The sequence below is a fragment of the Oncorhynchus kisutch genome, linkage group LG21, assembly GCF_002021735.2.
Source record: "Oncorhynchus kisutch isolate 150728-3 linkage group LG21, Okis_V2, whole genome shotgun sequence".
NCBI classification, from domain to species: Eukaryota; Metazoa; Chordata; class Actinopteri; order Salmoniformes; family Salmonidae; genus Oncorhynchus; species Oncorhynchus kisutch.
The window spans coordinates 26902764-26917256 of record NC_034194.2 but is presented as its reverse complement, the minus strand read 5'-3'; the positions used below and the strand labels follow the sequence as shown (position 1 = coordinate 26917256).

Sequence of the window (14493 nt, the reverse complement as noted above, 5' to 3'; positions counted from 1 at the left end):
ATCTCAGCAGCAATCCACCAATCAGGCCTTTATGGTAGAGTGGCCAGATGGAAGCCACTCCTTAGTCAAAGGCACATGACAGCCTGCTTGGAGTTTGACAAAAGGAGAATCAAGATTCTCTGGTCTGATGAAACCAAGATGGAATTCTTTGGCCTGAATGCCAAGCCTCGCATCTGGAGGAAACCTGGCACCATCCCTACGGTGAAGCATGGTGGTGGCAGCATCATGCTGTGGGGATGTTTCTCAGCGGCAGGGACTGGGAGACTAGTCAGGATCGAGGCAAAGATGAACGGAGCAAAGTACAGAGAGATCCTTAATGACAACCTACACTAGAGCGCTCAGGACCTCAGACTGGAGAGAAGGTTCACCTTCCAACAGAACAATGACCCTAAGCACACAGCCAAGACAACGCAGGAGTGGCTTTAAATGGCCTAAAGTGGCTCAGCCAGAGACAGGACTTGAACCCGATCGAACATCTCTGTAGACCTGAAAATAGCTGTACAGTGACGCTCCCCATCCAACCTGACAGAGCTTGAGAGGATCTGCAGAGAAGAATGGGAGAAACTCCCCAAATACAGGTGTGCCAAGCGTCATACCCAAGAAGACTCAAGGCTGTAATCGCTGCCAAAGGTGCTTCAACAAAGTTCTGAGTAAAGGGTCTGAATACTTATGTAAATGTGATATTTAATCATTTTTGAAAAGATTGATGAGGGCTCCCGAGTGGCGCTGTGGTTTAAGCACAGCATCTCAGTGCTAGAGCTGTCACTACAGACCCTGGTTTGATTCCAGGCTGTATCACAACCGGCCGTGATTGGATGTCCCATAGGGCGGCGCACAATTGGCCCAGCATTGTTATGGTTTGGCCGGGGCAGGCCGTCATTGTAAATATAATTTATTCTTAACTGACTTGCCAAGATAAATAACATTTTGAAAAATAAACAATTTAATCTATTTTAGAATAAGGCTGTGAAGTAACAAAATGTGGAAAAGTCAAGGGGTCTGAATACTTACCAAATGTACTATATATATAATTGCTTCTCAAATCTATCTACGCGCTCTCTCCTCCTCTCACTTCTTCGCTTGTGGACCAGTGCATAACACATCAGTTGTCTTTGAAAAAACCTTTCCAAGTCAAACCTTCATATGACTGCTAACCGCTTTACACAGCCTACATTGTTGTCATGTCGTGTTAGAACTAAGTTGTTAATAAACCCACTACAATCATGCAGCATAGTGAAGTCAGCAGAAATCAATTTAGTAGTTACACTGGCGGGCCTCGTTGGCAATAAATTAGTCAAACCAAAAGCTTACCTTGACTTGGAAGAGTTCCAGTGTTGGATAGCCATAGCCAGCTAGTTAACATAGCATCCCTCTCTGTTTGAGCCAGGTGTTTGAGTAGGCTAAACTAGCTAGCTGAAATTTGACTATACTACAAAATATATCTTGCTCTCTCTCTCTCTTGCTTTTCCTTAATTTTGGAAGAAATTATTTTTTCCCCCAAACTGTTCAGATATTGTCTTTCTCTCTTTTTGAGTCAACTACTTGCCACATGTTATGTACTGCAGTGCTATCGAGCTTCCGCTTATACTATCAGTACAAAATTAATTCTCTGATCCTTTGATTGGGTGGAAAACATTTCAGTTCATGCTGCAAGAGCTCTGATAGGTTGGAGGACGTCCTCTGGAAGTTGTCATAATTATTGTGTAAGTCTATAGAAGGAGGTGAGAACCATGAGCCTCCTAGGTTTTGTCAATTTACCAAGAGGAGGACAGAAGCTAGCTGTCCTCCAACTACACCATGGTACTACCCTACAGAGTGCTGCTGAGGCTATTGTAGACCTTCTTTGAAAAACAGTGTGTTCTAATACTTTTTTTGGTGATGTGAATATAGTTAGTGTAGTTTTATCTAAAAAGGATAACTTATTTTTAAATGTTTCACTTTATATTGTAATGAAATTCACTGTGGATGGTCCTCCCCTTCCTCCGCTGAGGAGCCTCCACTGGTACACTATGTACGGTTCTGTTCTCTGCAGAAGGAATGGATGTACTGTCTGAGACGTTATGTTGTGATCACAACAGAATTAATATTAAAATGTTTTTCAGTGTTCTGAAATCCTAAGGCTAGCACAGAAAAACATATTGACCACAGCCGGGGCTTAATCCCAAGATGTCTATGGGATGTGCTGTTTCTACTGCTTGCACCTGTCTCAGCCAGAAGCTCAGTTTGAAAGAATCCAGAAGCACACTATTAACAATACGTCCCTCTTGTCCCCAGCATGTCTACAACCAGCAGGAGTTGAGGGAGCTCCTGGGACGTCTGGATCTGGGCAACCGCACCAAGATGGGCCAGAAGGGCTCCTCAGGTCTGTCCAGAGCTGTGTCAGCCTATGGCATCGTGGGTAAGATAGTCCTCCTTGGACCCTCAGTCCTCACAACTACTTCTCCTCTACCAGTTGCCATAGGAACGGCCATGAGCCTGTCGGCATGTCTTGTCTTGTGAGTACTGCACATGAGGGTTTTGGCTGAGATGTGTAGGCTAGTAGGACTGTGGTAAGGAGAGTTGATCCTGAAGCAGTCATTAAGGGCAGAAAGTGTGTTTTCTGTCCCTGTGTTGCTGTGGAAACCAGCCTTTGGAGGGTTCAGAGATATTATAGAGTTAGTGCTCCTAGCAGGCTCTTTAAAAAAATTTTACCAGGCTAATCAATGCAGTCACTTGTTTTGGTTTACTTAATTGACCAAATAAAGGCTTAAAAGCGTAATCCAACCCCATTCAAATGTATTTCTGGCCTTAGTCTCTATGCCTGTTTCTACTCTCATAAGCATGTGACACGACCTGATCTCTCAAGGCCTTCAGTGGCCACTTGAAGTTCGACAATAACCAACTTCCTGCTGGTTATACCATTTTCCCACATTTTTCTCTTGAAAACCAATTTTGTTACTTAATTAGTAATTTCGGTGTCTAAACCTGAGAGATGTATTTTGTCTTTTTCCCTGGAAGAATGAAGCATCTCAAGGTGAAATGGCTGCTAATGTGGGGTTGTGATGCTCTTGCTAGTAGAAATATCAAGCTTTGAGATCAAGTTCACACTGAATGGAGGGAAGAAGGGATCCTGAGAGGGGAGTGTCACACAGCCTTATTATCCTTCTGTCGTTTCTGTACACACACACACGCGCACACAAACCCATTTACTTGGAGGCTGAGTCAGAAGACATTCAGTAGTTTGACCAGACAATGTTGTGACACTTTAATCATGGTGCCTTGTTCCAACCATCTCCGGGCCAGTGTGTTTGTAGAATTGTACCAACAGGTAATAGGTCTGACAGTAATGTGAATGCCATTCATCCCCCATCAGCCCTGATCTACATACAGTAATGGGGAGAACAACAAACAGATGTGTGCAAGCAGGGTCGCACAGGTATACACATACAGTGCCTTCAGAAAGTATTCAGACCCCTTGATTTTTTCCACATTTTGTTAGGTTGCAGCCTTATTCAAACTACACACAATAACCCATAATGACAAAGCAGAAACTGTTTTTAGACATTTTTGCTAATTTATTAAAAATAAAGAACTGCAATATCACATTTACATAAGTATTCAGACCCTTTACTCAGAACTTTGTTGAAGCACTTTTGGCAGTAATTAAAGCCTTGAGTTTTCTTGGGTATGATGCCACAAGCTTGACACGTGTAATTGGTGAGTTTCTCCCATTCTTCTCTGCAGATCCTCTCAAGCTCTGTCAGATTGGATGGGGAGTGTGGCTGCCCAGCTATTTTCAGGTCTCTCCAGAGATATTCGATTGGGTTCAGGTCCAGACTCTAGCTGGGCCATTCAAGGACATTCAGAGACTTGTCCCGAAGCCACTCCTGCGTTGTCTTGGCTGTGTGCTTAGGGTCATTGTCCTGTTGGAAGGTGAACCTTCTCTCCAGTCGGAGGTCCTCAGTGCTCTGGAGCAAGTTTTCATCATGGATCTCTCTGTATTTTGCTCCGTTCATCTTTCCCTCGATCCTGACTGATCTATCAGTCCCTGCCACTGAGAAACATCCCCACAGCATTATTTATTTATTTTTTATTTCACCTTTATTTAACCAGGTAGGCTAGTTGAGAACAAGTTCTCATTTGCAACTGCGACCTGGCCAAGATAAAGCATAGCAGTGTGAACAGACAACACAGAGTTACACATGGAGTAAACAATTAACAAGTCAATAACACAGTAGAAAAAAAGAGAGTCTATATACATTGTGTGCAAAAGGCATGAGGAGGTAGGCGAATAATTACAATTTTGCAGATTAACACTGGAGTGATAGATGGTCATGTACAGGTAGAGATATTGGTGTGCAAAAGAGCAGAAAAGTAAATAAATAAAAACAGTATGGGGATGAGGTAGGTAAAAATGGGTGGTCTATTAACCGATAGACTATGTACAGCTGCAGCGATCGGGTTAGCTGCTCAGATAGCAGATGTTTGAAGTTGGTGAGGGAGATAAAAGTCTCCAACTTCAGCGATTTTTGCAATTGAGGATCTCATCTCGATACCTAAAGGCAGTCAGGCTACCTCTGGCGAGCACATGGAGGGCTGTGCGGCCCCCCAAAGAAATGCCACCCCACACCATGACTGACCCACCGCCAAACCGGTCATGCTGGAGGATGTTGCAGGCAGCAGAACGTTCTCTACGGCGTCTCCAGACTGTCACATGTGCTCAGTGTGAACCTGCTTTCATCTGTGTAGTGGGTCACTTCGTCACAGGGCGCCAGTGACGAATTTGCCAATCTTGGTGTTCTCTGGCAAATGCCAAACGTCCTGCACGGTGTTTGGCTGTAAGCACAACCCCCACCTGTGGACTTCAGGCCCTCATACCACCCTCATGGAGTCTGTTTCTGACCGTTTGAGCAGACACATGCACATTTGTGGCCTGCTGGAGGTCATTTTGAAGGGCTCTGGCAGTGCTCCTCCTGCTCCTTCTTGCACAAAGGCGGAGGTAGCGGTCCTGCTGCTGGGTTGTTGCCCTCCTACGACCTCCTCCACGTCTCCTGGTGTACTGGCCTGTCTCCTGGTAGCGCCTCCATGCTCACTACGCTGACAGACACAGCAAACCTTCTTGCCACAGCTCGCATTGATGTGCCATCCTGGATGAGCTGCACTACCTGAGCCACTTGTGTGGGTTGTAGACTCCGTCTCATGCTACCACTAGAGTGAAAGCACCGCCAGCATTCAAAAGTGACCAAAACATCAGCCAGGAAGCATAGGAACTGAGAAGTGGTCTGTAGTTATCACCTGCAGAACCACTCCTTTATTGGGGGTGTCTTGCTAATTGCCTATAATTTCCACCTGTTGTCTATTCCATTTGCACACAGAAGGTGAAATTTATTGTCAATTAGTGTTGCTTCATAAGTGGACAGTTTGATTTCACAGAAGTGTGATTGACTTGGAGTTACATTGTGTTGTTTAAGTGTTCCCTTTTTTTTTGAGCAGTGTATATATATATATATATATATATATATATATATATATATATATATACATACACAGTTGAAGTTGGAAGTTTACATACACTTAGGTTGTTTTTCAACCGCTCCACACATTTCTTGTTAACAAACTATAGTTTTGCAAGTCGGTAAGGACATCTACTTTGTGCATGACAGTAATTTTTTCAACAATTGTTTACACACAGATTATTTCACTTATAATTCACTGTATCACCATTCCAGTGGGTCAGAAGTTTACATACACTAAGTTGACTGTGCCTTTAAACAGCTTGGAAAATTCCAGAAAATTATGTCATGGCTTTAGAAGCTTCTGATAGTCTAATTGACATAATTTGAGTCAATTGGAGGTGTACCTGTGGATGTAGTTCAAGGCCTAACTTCAAACTCAGTGCCTCTTTGCTTGACATCATGAGAAAATCAAAAGAAATCAGCCAAGACCTCAGAAAAACAATGGTAGATCTCCACAAGTCTGGTTCCTTGGGAGCAATTTCCAAATGCCTGAAGGTACCACGTTCATGAGTACAAACAATAGTACGCAAGTATAAACACCATGGGACCACGCAGCCGTCATACCCATCAGGAAGAAGATGCGTTCTGTCTCCTAGAGATGAACGTACTTTGGTGCGAAAAGTGCAAATCAATCCCAGAACAACAGTAAAGGACCTTGTGAAGATGCTGGAGGAAACAGGTACAAAAGTATCTATATCCACAGTTAACAAGTTCTATATCGACATAACCTGAAAGGCCGCTCAGCAAGGAAGAAGCCACTGCTTCAAAACCGCCATAAACATGCCAGACTACGGTTTGCAACTGCACATACATATTCGTCGCCAGACCCACTGGCTCCAGGTCATCTATAAGTAAAGCTCCGCCTTATCTCAGCTCACTGGTCACGATAACAACACCCACCCGTAGCACACGCTCCAGCAGGTATATCTCACTGATCATACCCAAAGCCAACACCTCATTTGGCCACCTTTCCTTCCAGTTCTCTGCTGCCAGTGACTGGAATGAATTGCAAAAATCGCTGAAGCTGGAGACTTATATTTCCCTCACTAACTTTAAACATCAGCAATCTGAGCTGCTAACCACTCGCTGCAGCTGTACATAGTCCATCTGTAAATAGCCCACCCAATCTACCTACCTCATCCCCATACTGTTTTTTATTTACTTTTCTGCTCTTTTGCACACCAGTATCTCTACTTGCACCTCATCATCTGCTCATTTATCATTCCAGTGTTAATCTGCTAAATTGTAATTATTCGCTACTATGGCCTATTTATTGCCTACCTCCTCATGCCTTTTGCACACACTGTATATAGACTTTCTTTTTTTTCCTACTGTGTCATTGACTTTTTTATTGCGTTATTGGCTTGTTTATTGTTTACTCCATGTGTAACTCTGTGTTGTTGTCTGTGTCACACTGCTTTACTTTATCTTGGCCATGTCACTACCTGGTTAAATAAAGGTGAAATAAAATAAAAACATGGGGACAAAGACTGTACTTTTTGTAGAAATGTCCTCTGGTCTGATGAAACAAAAATAGAACTGTTTGGCCATAATGACCATCCTCATGTTTGGAGGAAAAAGGGGAGGCTTGCAAGCCGAAGAACACCATCCCAACCGTGAAGAACGGGGGTGGCAGCATCATGTTGTGGGTTGCTTTGCTGCAGTATGGACTGGTGCACCTCACAAAATAGATGGCTTCATGAGGACAGAAAATGATGTGGATGTATTGAAGCAACATCTCAAGACATCAGTCAGGAAGTTACATTTTGATCGCTAATGGGTCTTCCAAATGGACAATGACCCCAAGCATACTTCCAAAGTTGTGGCAAATTGGCTTAAGGACAACAAAGTTAAGGCATTGGAGTGGCCATCACAAAGCCCTGACCTCAATCCTACACCAGCTCTATCAGGAGGAATGGGCCAAAATTCACCCAGCTTATTGTGGAAAGCTACTGGAAACGTTGGACCCAAGTTAAACAATTTAAAGGCAATGCTACCAAATACTAATTGAGTGTATGTAAACTTCTGACCCACTGGGAATGTGATGAAAGAAATCAAATCTGAAATAAATCATTCTCTCTACTATTATTCTGACATTTCACATTCTTAAAATAAATTGATCCTAACTGACCTAAGACAGTGAATTTTTACAAGGATTAAATGTGAGGATTTGCAAAAAACTGAGTTAAAATGTATTTGGCTAAGGTGTATGTCAACTTCTGACTTCAACTGTATGTATGTATGTATGTGTGTGTGTGTGTGTGTGTGTGTGTGTGTATATATATAACACACACACACACACAGGTGAAGTGCATGTAAGCCAGGGTGCAGGCCACCTCTGCCCATGATACCTTATCACCTAAACTATGGATGTGACAAATGGACAATTTCATTTTTTACATTAAAACTATATGGGGGTGGGGGATGCTGCTATTTAGGTGTGTTCATACAGGAATAGTAAAGGTACAGTTCACTACTTTTGAGAGAGATAAAAAATATTCTGATTTTATCAGGGAGTGCTGCAGCACCCTTAACATACCTGCTTCGCACTGCTATGTCTCACGGTCAGTCCCTTTCAGATGGTTAAGCATTGCACCTGTACTATCATTACTGTACCTCAATTCCACCTTGCTAAGTTGTATTTCCTTCTTTTTTAACTTCACAGTAGTGCCAAACAGGACTTCGCTGCTGTGGCTTGCGAAGTGGCAAGATTTAGGTATAGGCGACAGCCACCTAAGGCTGTATCTTGTCGGGGGTGGCACGGGGCGCCCGCACAATTTTTTTTTTCTTTTTTTTGTGTATTTTACAGTTTTTTCTCCCCAATTTCGTGGTATCCAATTGTTTTTAGTAGCTACTATCTTGTCTCATCGCTACAACTCCCGTACGGGCTCGGGAGAGACGAAGGTTGAAAGTCATGCGTTCTCCGACACACAACTCAACCAAGCTGCACTGCTTCTTAACACAGCGCCCATCCAACCCGGAAGCCAGCCACACCAATGTATCGGAGGAAACACCGTGCACCTGGCGATCTTGGTTAGCGTGCACTGCGCCCGGCCCGCCACAGGAGTCGCTGGTGCGCGATGAGACAAGGATTTCCCTACCGGCCAAACCCTACCTAACCCGGACGACGCTAGGCCAATTGTGCGTCGCCCCACGGACCAACTTTTCAGTTAATCGTTCAGCACTAATTGTTTAAAGTTTAAACATTCACACTCACAGACACCCAATCTATTTTTCTATCTGAAATTGACTATCATTGCAATTGGCTACGTAGGTAACATGGCAAGGTCAACAGAGAAACATTTCTTGGAAGTCCTCTGTATTGAGCTGGATGGTGATCTAGAACAGGGGTTCTCAAACTTTTTCACTCAGGCCCCCCCTTCTGGCACAGGTCAGGTTTTCTCCCTTGAGTACACTACCTGAGGTTGCCACTGGAGAAAACCCTTGGGTTACTTCTAGTATCCAGGTGACCCTGATTGGGCTTATTGGGATCACCTACTGGATGACTATTTAGGTTCCTCTGTGGACTGGGCCAGTTGCTCAGGTCTCCTGTTTTGTTCAGTGTTCTCGTATGCACTTGCTTTGTTGTTTTGCTATGAAGACCTTAAGTAAATATTCTGGATTTACCCTTACCTCTGCCTGCTGTGTTTCTCTGCGCCTGGGTCCGAGTTCGTACTAGCACTAATGTCACACCTTCCAGCATTGGACAAATAGCGCTCTAAGGTTTGCGATGACAGACATGACAAGAGGAACTGATGATGCACTACCCAATTTCTAAATGACACCTTTTGCATTCTACTATTACAACTTTCAAGAGTAAGTTGAAAGCCGTACTGGGAACCACTGATATAGGAAATCGCTCACACCGACCCAGACAAAGCAGGGAAATTGAATGTCAATGTGTCACGGCAAGAAAATGGGTGGTTCTGATGGTGTAAAATGGGTAAGGGTATGATTTTGAGTTACAAAATTCCATTCTCTCACCCCCTATCTTCAAACATATATCCATATGAATGTATGTCCTATGCTGTTTCTATGGAGGTTTCTCTCATCTATCCCCATTAGAGAATTTCCTCCAGGAGGATGCGTAACCTATGATCTCATCCCCTCCCATTAACGTAAATCGGAGTGGGGGCCCAGGACCGAGTTTGGGAAACCCTGGTCCAAGTGACATGGCGCTAGTAGTCTGTGTTTCTAGCGGTCCGTGACCTCTAAGAGGAGATCATATGAAAACAGCCTGACTAATATGATTGACAAACAATAATAAGCTCTCAGAGAACATCTATACTGCTTTTCCGTGAAGCAGTATACACATTCCAGGACTGAAAACATATTATTTTGTAATTGAAGGTGATAATGAAGGATGTAAGACAGATGAACAGACTGTGAGTGTGTTGTGGTCATGCAGCATGAAAAACAAGTGGTCTCATCTATCATGAAGACACACACATACACACACATACATACATAGATAGGCACTCATTTGATTGTTGAGATGAGAATAGATATTGTACATAGATGTATGAAAAAAACATTGAGGATGGAAAGGTTCATGTTAAAAGTTTCACATGAGTTGTATAAGTTATCTGGGTGGTTTGAGGTGTCATAGTAATATTACTTTTTTGTGTGCTGTTCATGTGTATTCATTGTCCTGGTCTTGCAGGCTTTGTCCGATTCCTTGAGGGTTATTACCTCGTGTTGATCACCAAGCGGAGGAAGATGGCCGACATTGGTGGTCACTCCATATACAAGATAGAGGATACTAACATGATCTACATCCCCAATGACTCAGTGAGGGTGACACATCCTGACGAGGCCAGGTACAGTAGGTCAACCGTTATATAGCCAACATCTCACACCCCACTGGAGATTTTCTTCTTTCCTTCCTCTTTCTCTCACTTGTTTCTCTCTCAGTTTACACACACAGTGTGACGGCTTCACTGACCCACTAACCAAGTGTGACCAGCTAAGGATCACTCAGTATATGGGTCTATATAACCTGCCGTGCACAGCAAATGCTTATGGTATTTTCTAGTCTCCCCTTTTCATTGAGATGAGAAAGTAACATGTATGATGTTATATCCTAAAGACTAGGACTGTTTCCTATGGTGGTGATGCGACATGAACAACCCCTGCCACTAGTATTAGAGGTTCTGACTAGGTGGGATACAGCTACGACCAGAAGTTACTTTTTCGTAGCAGGTTAGGAGAACTTACGCAGCCACGTGGCAGGTTAAGGGAATTAGGTTAATGTTAGGAAAGGAGTTAGGGTTAGCTCAAATGCTCTCCTGAACTAACCCTGCTCTCCTGGTTATGACGTGCAGGTCATAACCATAAGAGATTGGGACTGTTTATTTCTCCTCTTATAGATACGTGAGGATCTTTCAGAATGTGGACCTGTCCAGCAACTTCTACTTCAGGTAAGTAAGTGTGTGTGAGATCTTAAAAATAACCACTCCTCCGCATCTCTCTTCTGTTGTTTGTCAAGTCAATGCTTTTGTTTGTCACAAGCCTTGGTGATCAGGAGGCTCAGGTGTTTGCTGCAGTATGGAACCTGTCAAACGCTATTCACAGTTCTTCACTTTTTTTGTATGTTACTTTGTTGGAACAAATGTCACGCAAGATGCACAGTATATCTGAGGTTATCGCTCTCTCACGTGCATACACATATACACACACACACTTTCAAGACTGGATATTTTATTACAGTGATGTTATGAATCGGTGAGAGAGGACAGAGCCACACTCTTATGGATTTATGTATCAACATCCTCCTCATTAAAACTACACAAATAATAACTGAGTGTACAAAACACGTTCCATGACAGACTGACCAGGTGAATCCAGGTGAAAGCTATGATCCCTTATTGAAATCCACTTCAATCGGTGTAGATGAAGGGGAGGAGACGGGTCAAAGAAGGATTTTTAAGCCTTGAGACAATTAAGACATGGATTGTGTATGTGCGCTATTCAGAGGGTGAATGGAGGAGACAAAATATTTAAGTGCCTTTTGAACAGAGTTTGCCAGGCGCACCGATTTGAGTGTGTCAAGTACTGCAATGCTGCTGGGTTTTTCACACTCAACAGTTTCCTGTGTGTGTTAAGAATGGTCCACCCACCCAAAGGACATCCAGACAACTTGATCTAACTGTGGGAAGCATTGGAGTCAACATGGGCCAGCATCCCTGTGGAAAGGTTTCGACACCTTGCAGTGTCCATGCCCTGACGAATTGAGTCTGTTCTGAGGACAAAGGGTGTGCAACTCAATATTAGGAAGGTGTTCCTAATGTTTTTATCTCAGTGTACATCTCATTAAAACAAATGGTTATCGTTTATTTCCATCCACCCATTGAATTAGATTTTCTTTTCTTTAATTGAATTCACTTAAAAAAACACATAAGAGATTACATCACTTCCACCAATAGTTATGTATCATTAAAGTACTGTTTGGACTCCTTTCTGAAGTGTCTGTCTGTCAGTTTTTCGTCATTAAGCTAGAGTGACACACAGAGACCTCAAAATACCCATCTGGTGTACCCTTAACTCCTCTTGGAATCATGCCCTTCAGCACCTACCATCTAAAGCCCACTGTATCAGTAGCTGTACTAAAGGTTAACCTGCACTGAAAGGGTCAGTATTGACATAGTGTATTCACGACTCGCTCCACAGATGACCTTCTATCAGTTCTCACTCAGACTTGTTGTCAAGCTGGTCATTTATCTCCCTAGTGACAGGTGAAGATACATTTGGGACCCTACCTTTTTTTATATCCTCAAGGAAAAAAACATTGTATATCGCAAAGAAAAAATATACACAAAAAATAGACGTACTGTCAGGTGTAAAACAAAATGTTTTGTTTTTGGTCATTCTTCTATCATTCTTCTTTTTACGCATCACTCCATTCATCCATCTCATTTATTTTTGATTATCGAAGTGTTGTTCTTCTTCCTCGTTGACCTCTTCACCTATGAACTTTGACCCCTCCCAGCTACAGCTATGACCTGAGCCACTCCCTGCAGTACAACCTGACGCTGCTGCATAGCCCGTGTGACCCGGGCACAGTGGAGGAGGTGCACACACGGAGCAGCAGACAGCAGGACAGCTTCGACATCTTTGAGGACGAGGGCCTGCCCACACAAGGTCAGACAGCTCCTGCCCTCTCACACTCTCCCTAAACTCCAGTTCATCCAGTTTTAAAACATGTGAATACACTCTATTGAACACATTTCTTTCCATTTGATAACCAAGTGTAACATACCATTCCTTTTTTTGTGATATGTTTTCTTGATCTTTTAACCGTTAAGTCAGTCAGTGGTCCCAAATAGAAAAAGATCCTCACAACTCAAGCCACTCATAAAGCCATTCACCAGCTAAAAGGTTGATCAGGACATCACTACTAGCCCAAAACCAAAGTCTTTATTCAGCTTTATTTATCGGTCTCAATACAGTTTCCATGTTCTAATCTACTGTATCGGTGGTAAACCATCCCCTCCTTGATCCTGTCCATCCATGTAAGCTGTTCTGTGGTGTTTTGTGTTCCTATGTAATGGTTCCGTTGCAGTGTTCCACGGCCTCCAGAGTGAACCGTACGCCAAGTACGTGTGGAACGGCAAGCTCCTGGAGCGCGTCAAGGACACGGTGCATCCTGATTGGCTCATGTACATCATTCATGGCTTCTGTGGCCAGTCCAGTATCCTTTTCCTCCTGCCTGGTTACGACCTGCAAAGTAGAGTGTTCAGTTTAGTAGTCAGATGCTGTATATGTGCTTGTGTCAGTGACTTGGTGCTTTTGCCATGTTCCAGATGTTGGTATCCACTAGGGCTGACCCCATTTAATCGACTGGTCTATTGTTTGTTCGATAGGCTGCTGGTTGACCGAGTATTCTTTCTTTTTTTACCGAGCAGTCGCATATATATTTATAAATACATACATTTTATTGAAATATTTTATGGCACACGAGACACCTGTCTGACTCACGCCTGCCTCAGTGGACTAATCCATTGCTGAGGCTGTGGGGATGGCACACCTGTATCACCAGTAGTACCTTTAACTTTAATTACCATCATTTATCATCTCCAATGGAACATTTTGTTAATGCATTCAATATATTATCAGTCTTTTACCATTCTCATTGTCGGTGGACACGTTGTTTGCGGACCTCCATCTTTCTGTCCGTCTGTTTGACAGTTAGCCTTTAGAAGACAACGTTATTCCTCTTGTGTTCTTTTCCCTCGCCCGCCTCCTCCACTCCCCATCATGTGTCTGACATGCTGCTCACTGGAAAGTGTGTGCCTGCCTCTTGTTCCACAACACATGGAATACCATTTTTTTTGTTTTTTTTGTTTGGAATACCTAATGAGACAGATGCTCGCCAGTCTGCTAAGCTGCATTAAGCAATTTGTGTTTATATTATGGTCTATATAAAAATATTAAGCAATGCTTATCAGGTATGACAACAGTGGAGCTTTTGCATGCTTTGCCCATCTGGTATATGAGGTGGAAAAGAAAAGAAATATTAGGTTAGCTAGACAGGTTCTTTTTGTTTAGACTAGGAAAGCACAGCTAGTGTGTTCACTAAGCCAAAGAAAAACACACTTGAAACTAAATATATGCCTACTTTGGTTATATTGATGCACGGTTTGGTTATGTTGATGCATATTTGAGTGTGGATGCTTGGGGCTTGGGTAGAAGTGCTTAAGAATAACTAAATCTGATTAATTGTGTCCCTGATTTTGAGAGCCCAGTTTAACTATCCGTCAGTGCAGATCTTATAGGGCAGACATTAAGACATTATAACCATTCATTGCACCTCTTAGCCATGAAAGGTTTTAGCTAATGACTCTTCTGCTTGACTGAAGTTGTTCTTGGCTTTTTATATATTCAAGTAATAATGAATCACCTCCTCCACAGTCATGAGATTCGTGAACTCCCCAGTATCCCAGTGATGAAAGAGGAAATGGATAGAAAAACAAAAATACTTCAGTCTGAACTTAAACAA

General features: G+C 43.0%; 1 protein-coding gene across 2 annotated transcripts in view; it reads left to right on the top strand.

Annotated features, from left to right (window-relative positions):
* fig4a (FIG4 phosphoinositide 5-phosphatase a) overlaps positions 1-14493 on the top strand; it is a 97201-nt gene that overhangs the window by 6501 nt on the left and 76207 nt on the right. For both annotated transcript variants that reach the window (XM_020454975.2, XM_020454976.2), the window contains 5 exons: positions 2275-2398; positions 10159-10315; positions 10865-10915; positions 12484-12635; positions 13057-13185. In XM_020454975.2, the coding sequence (XP_020310564.1) occupies positions 2275-2398; positions 10159-10315; positions 10865-10915; positions 12484-12635; positions 13057-13185 (613 nt within the window). The remainder of the gene's footprint in view (positions 1-2274; positions 2399-10158; positions 10316-10864; positions 10916-12483; positions 12636-13056; positions 13186-14493) is intronic.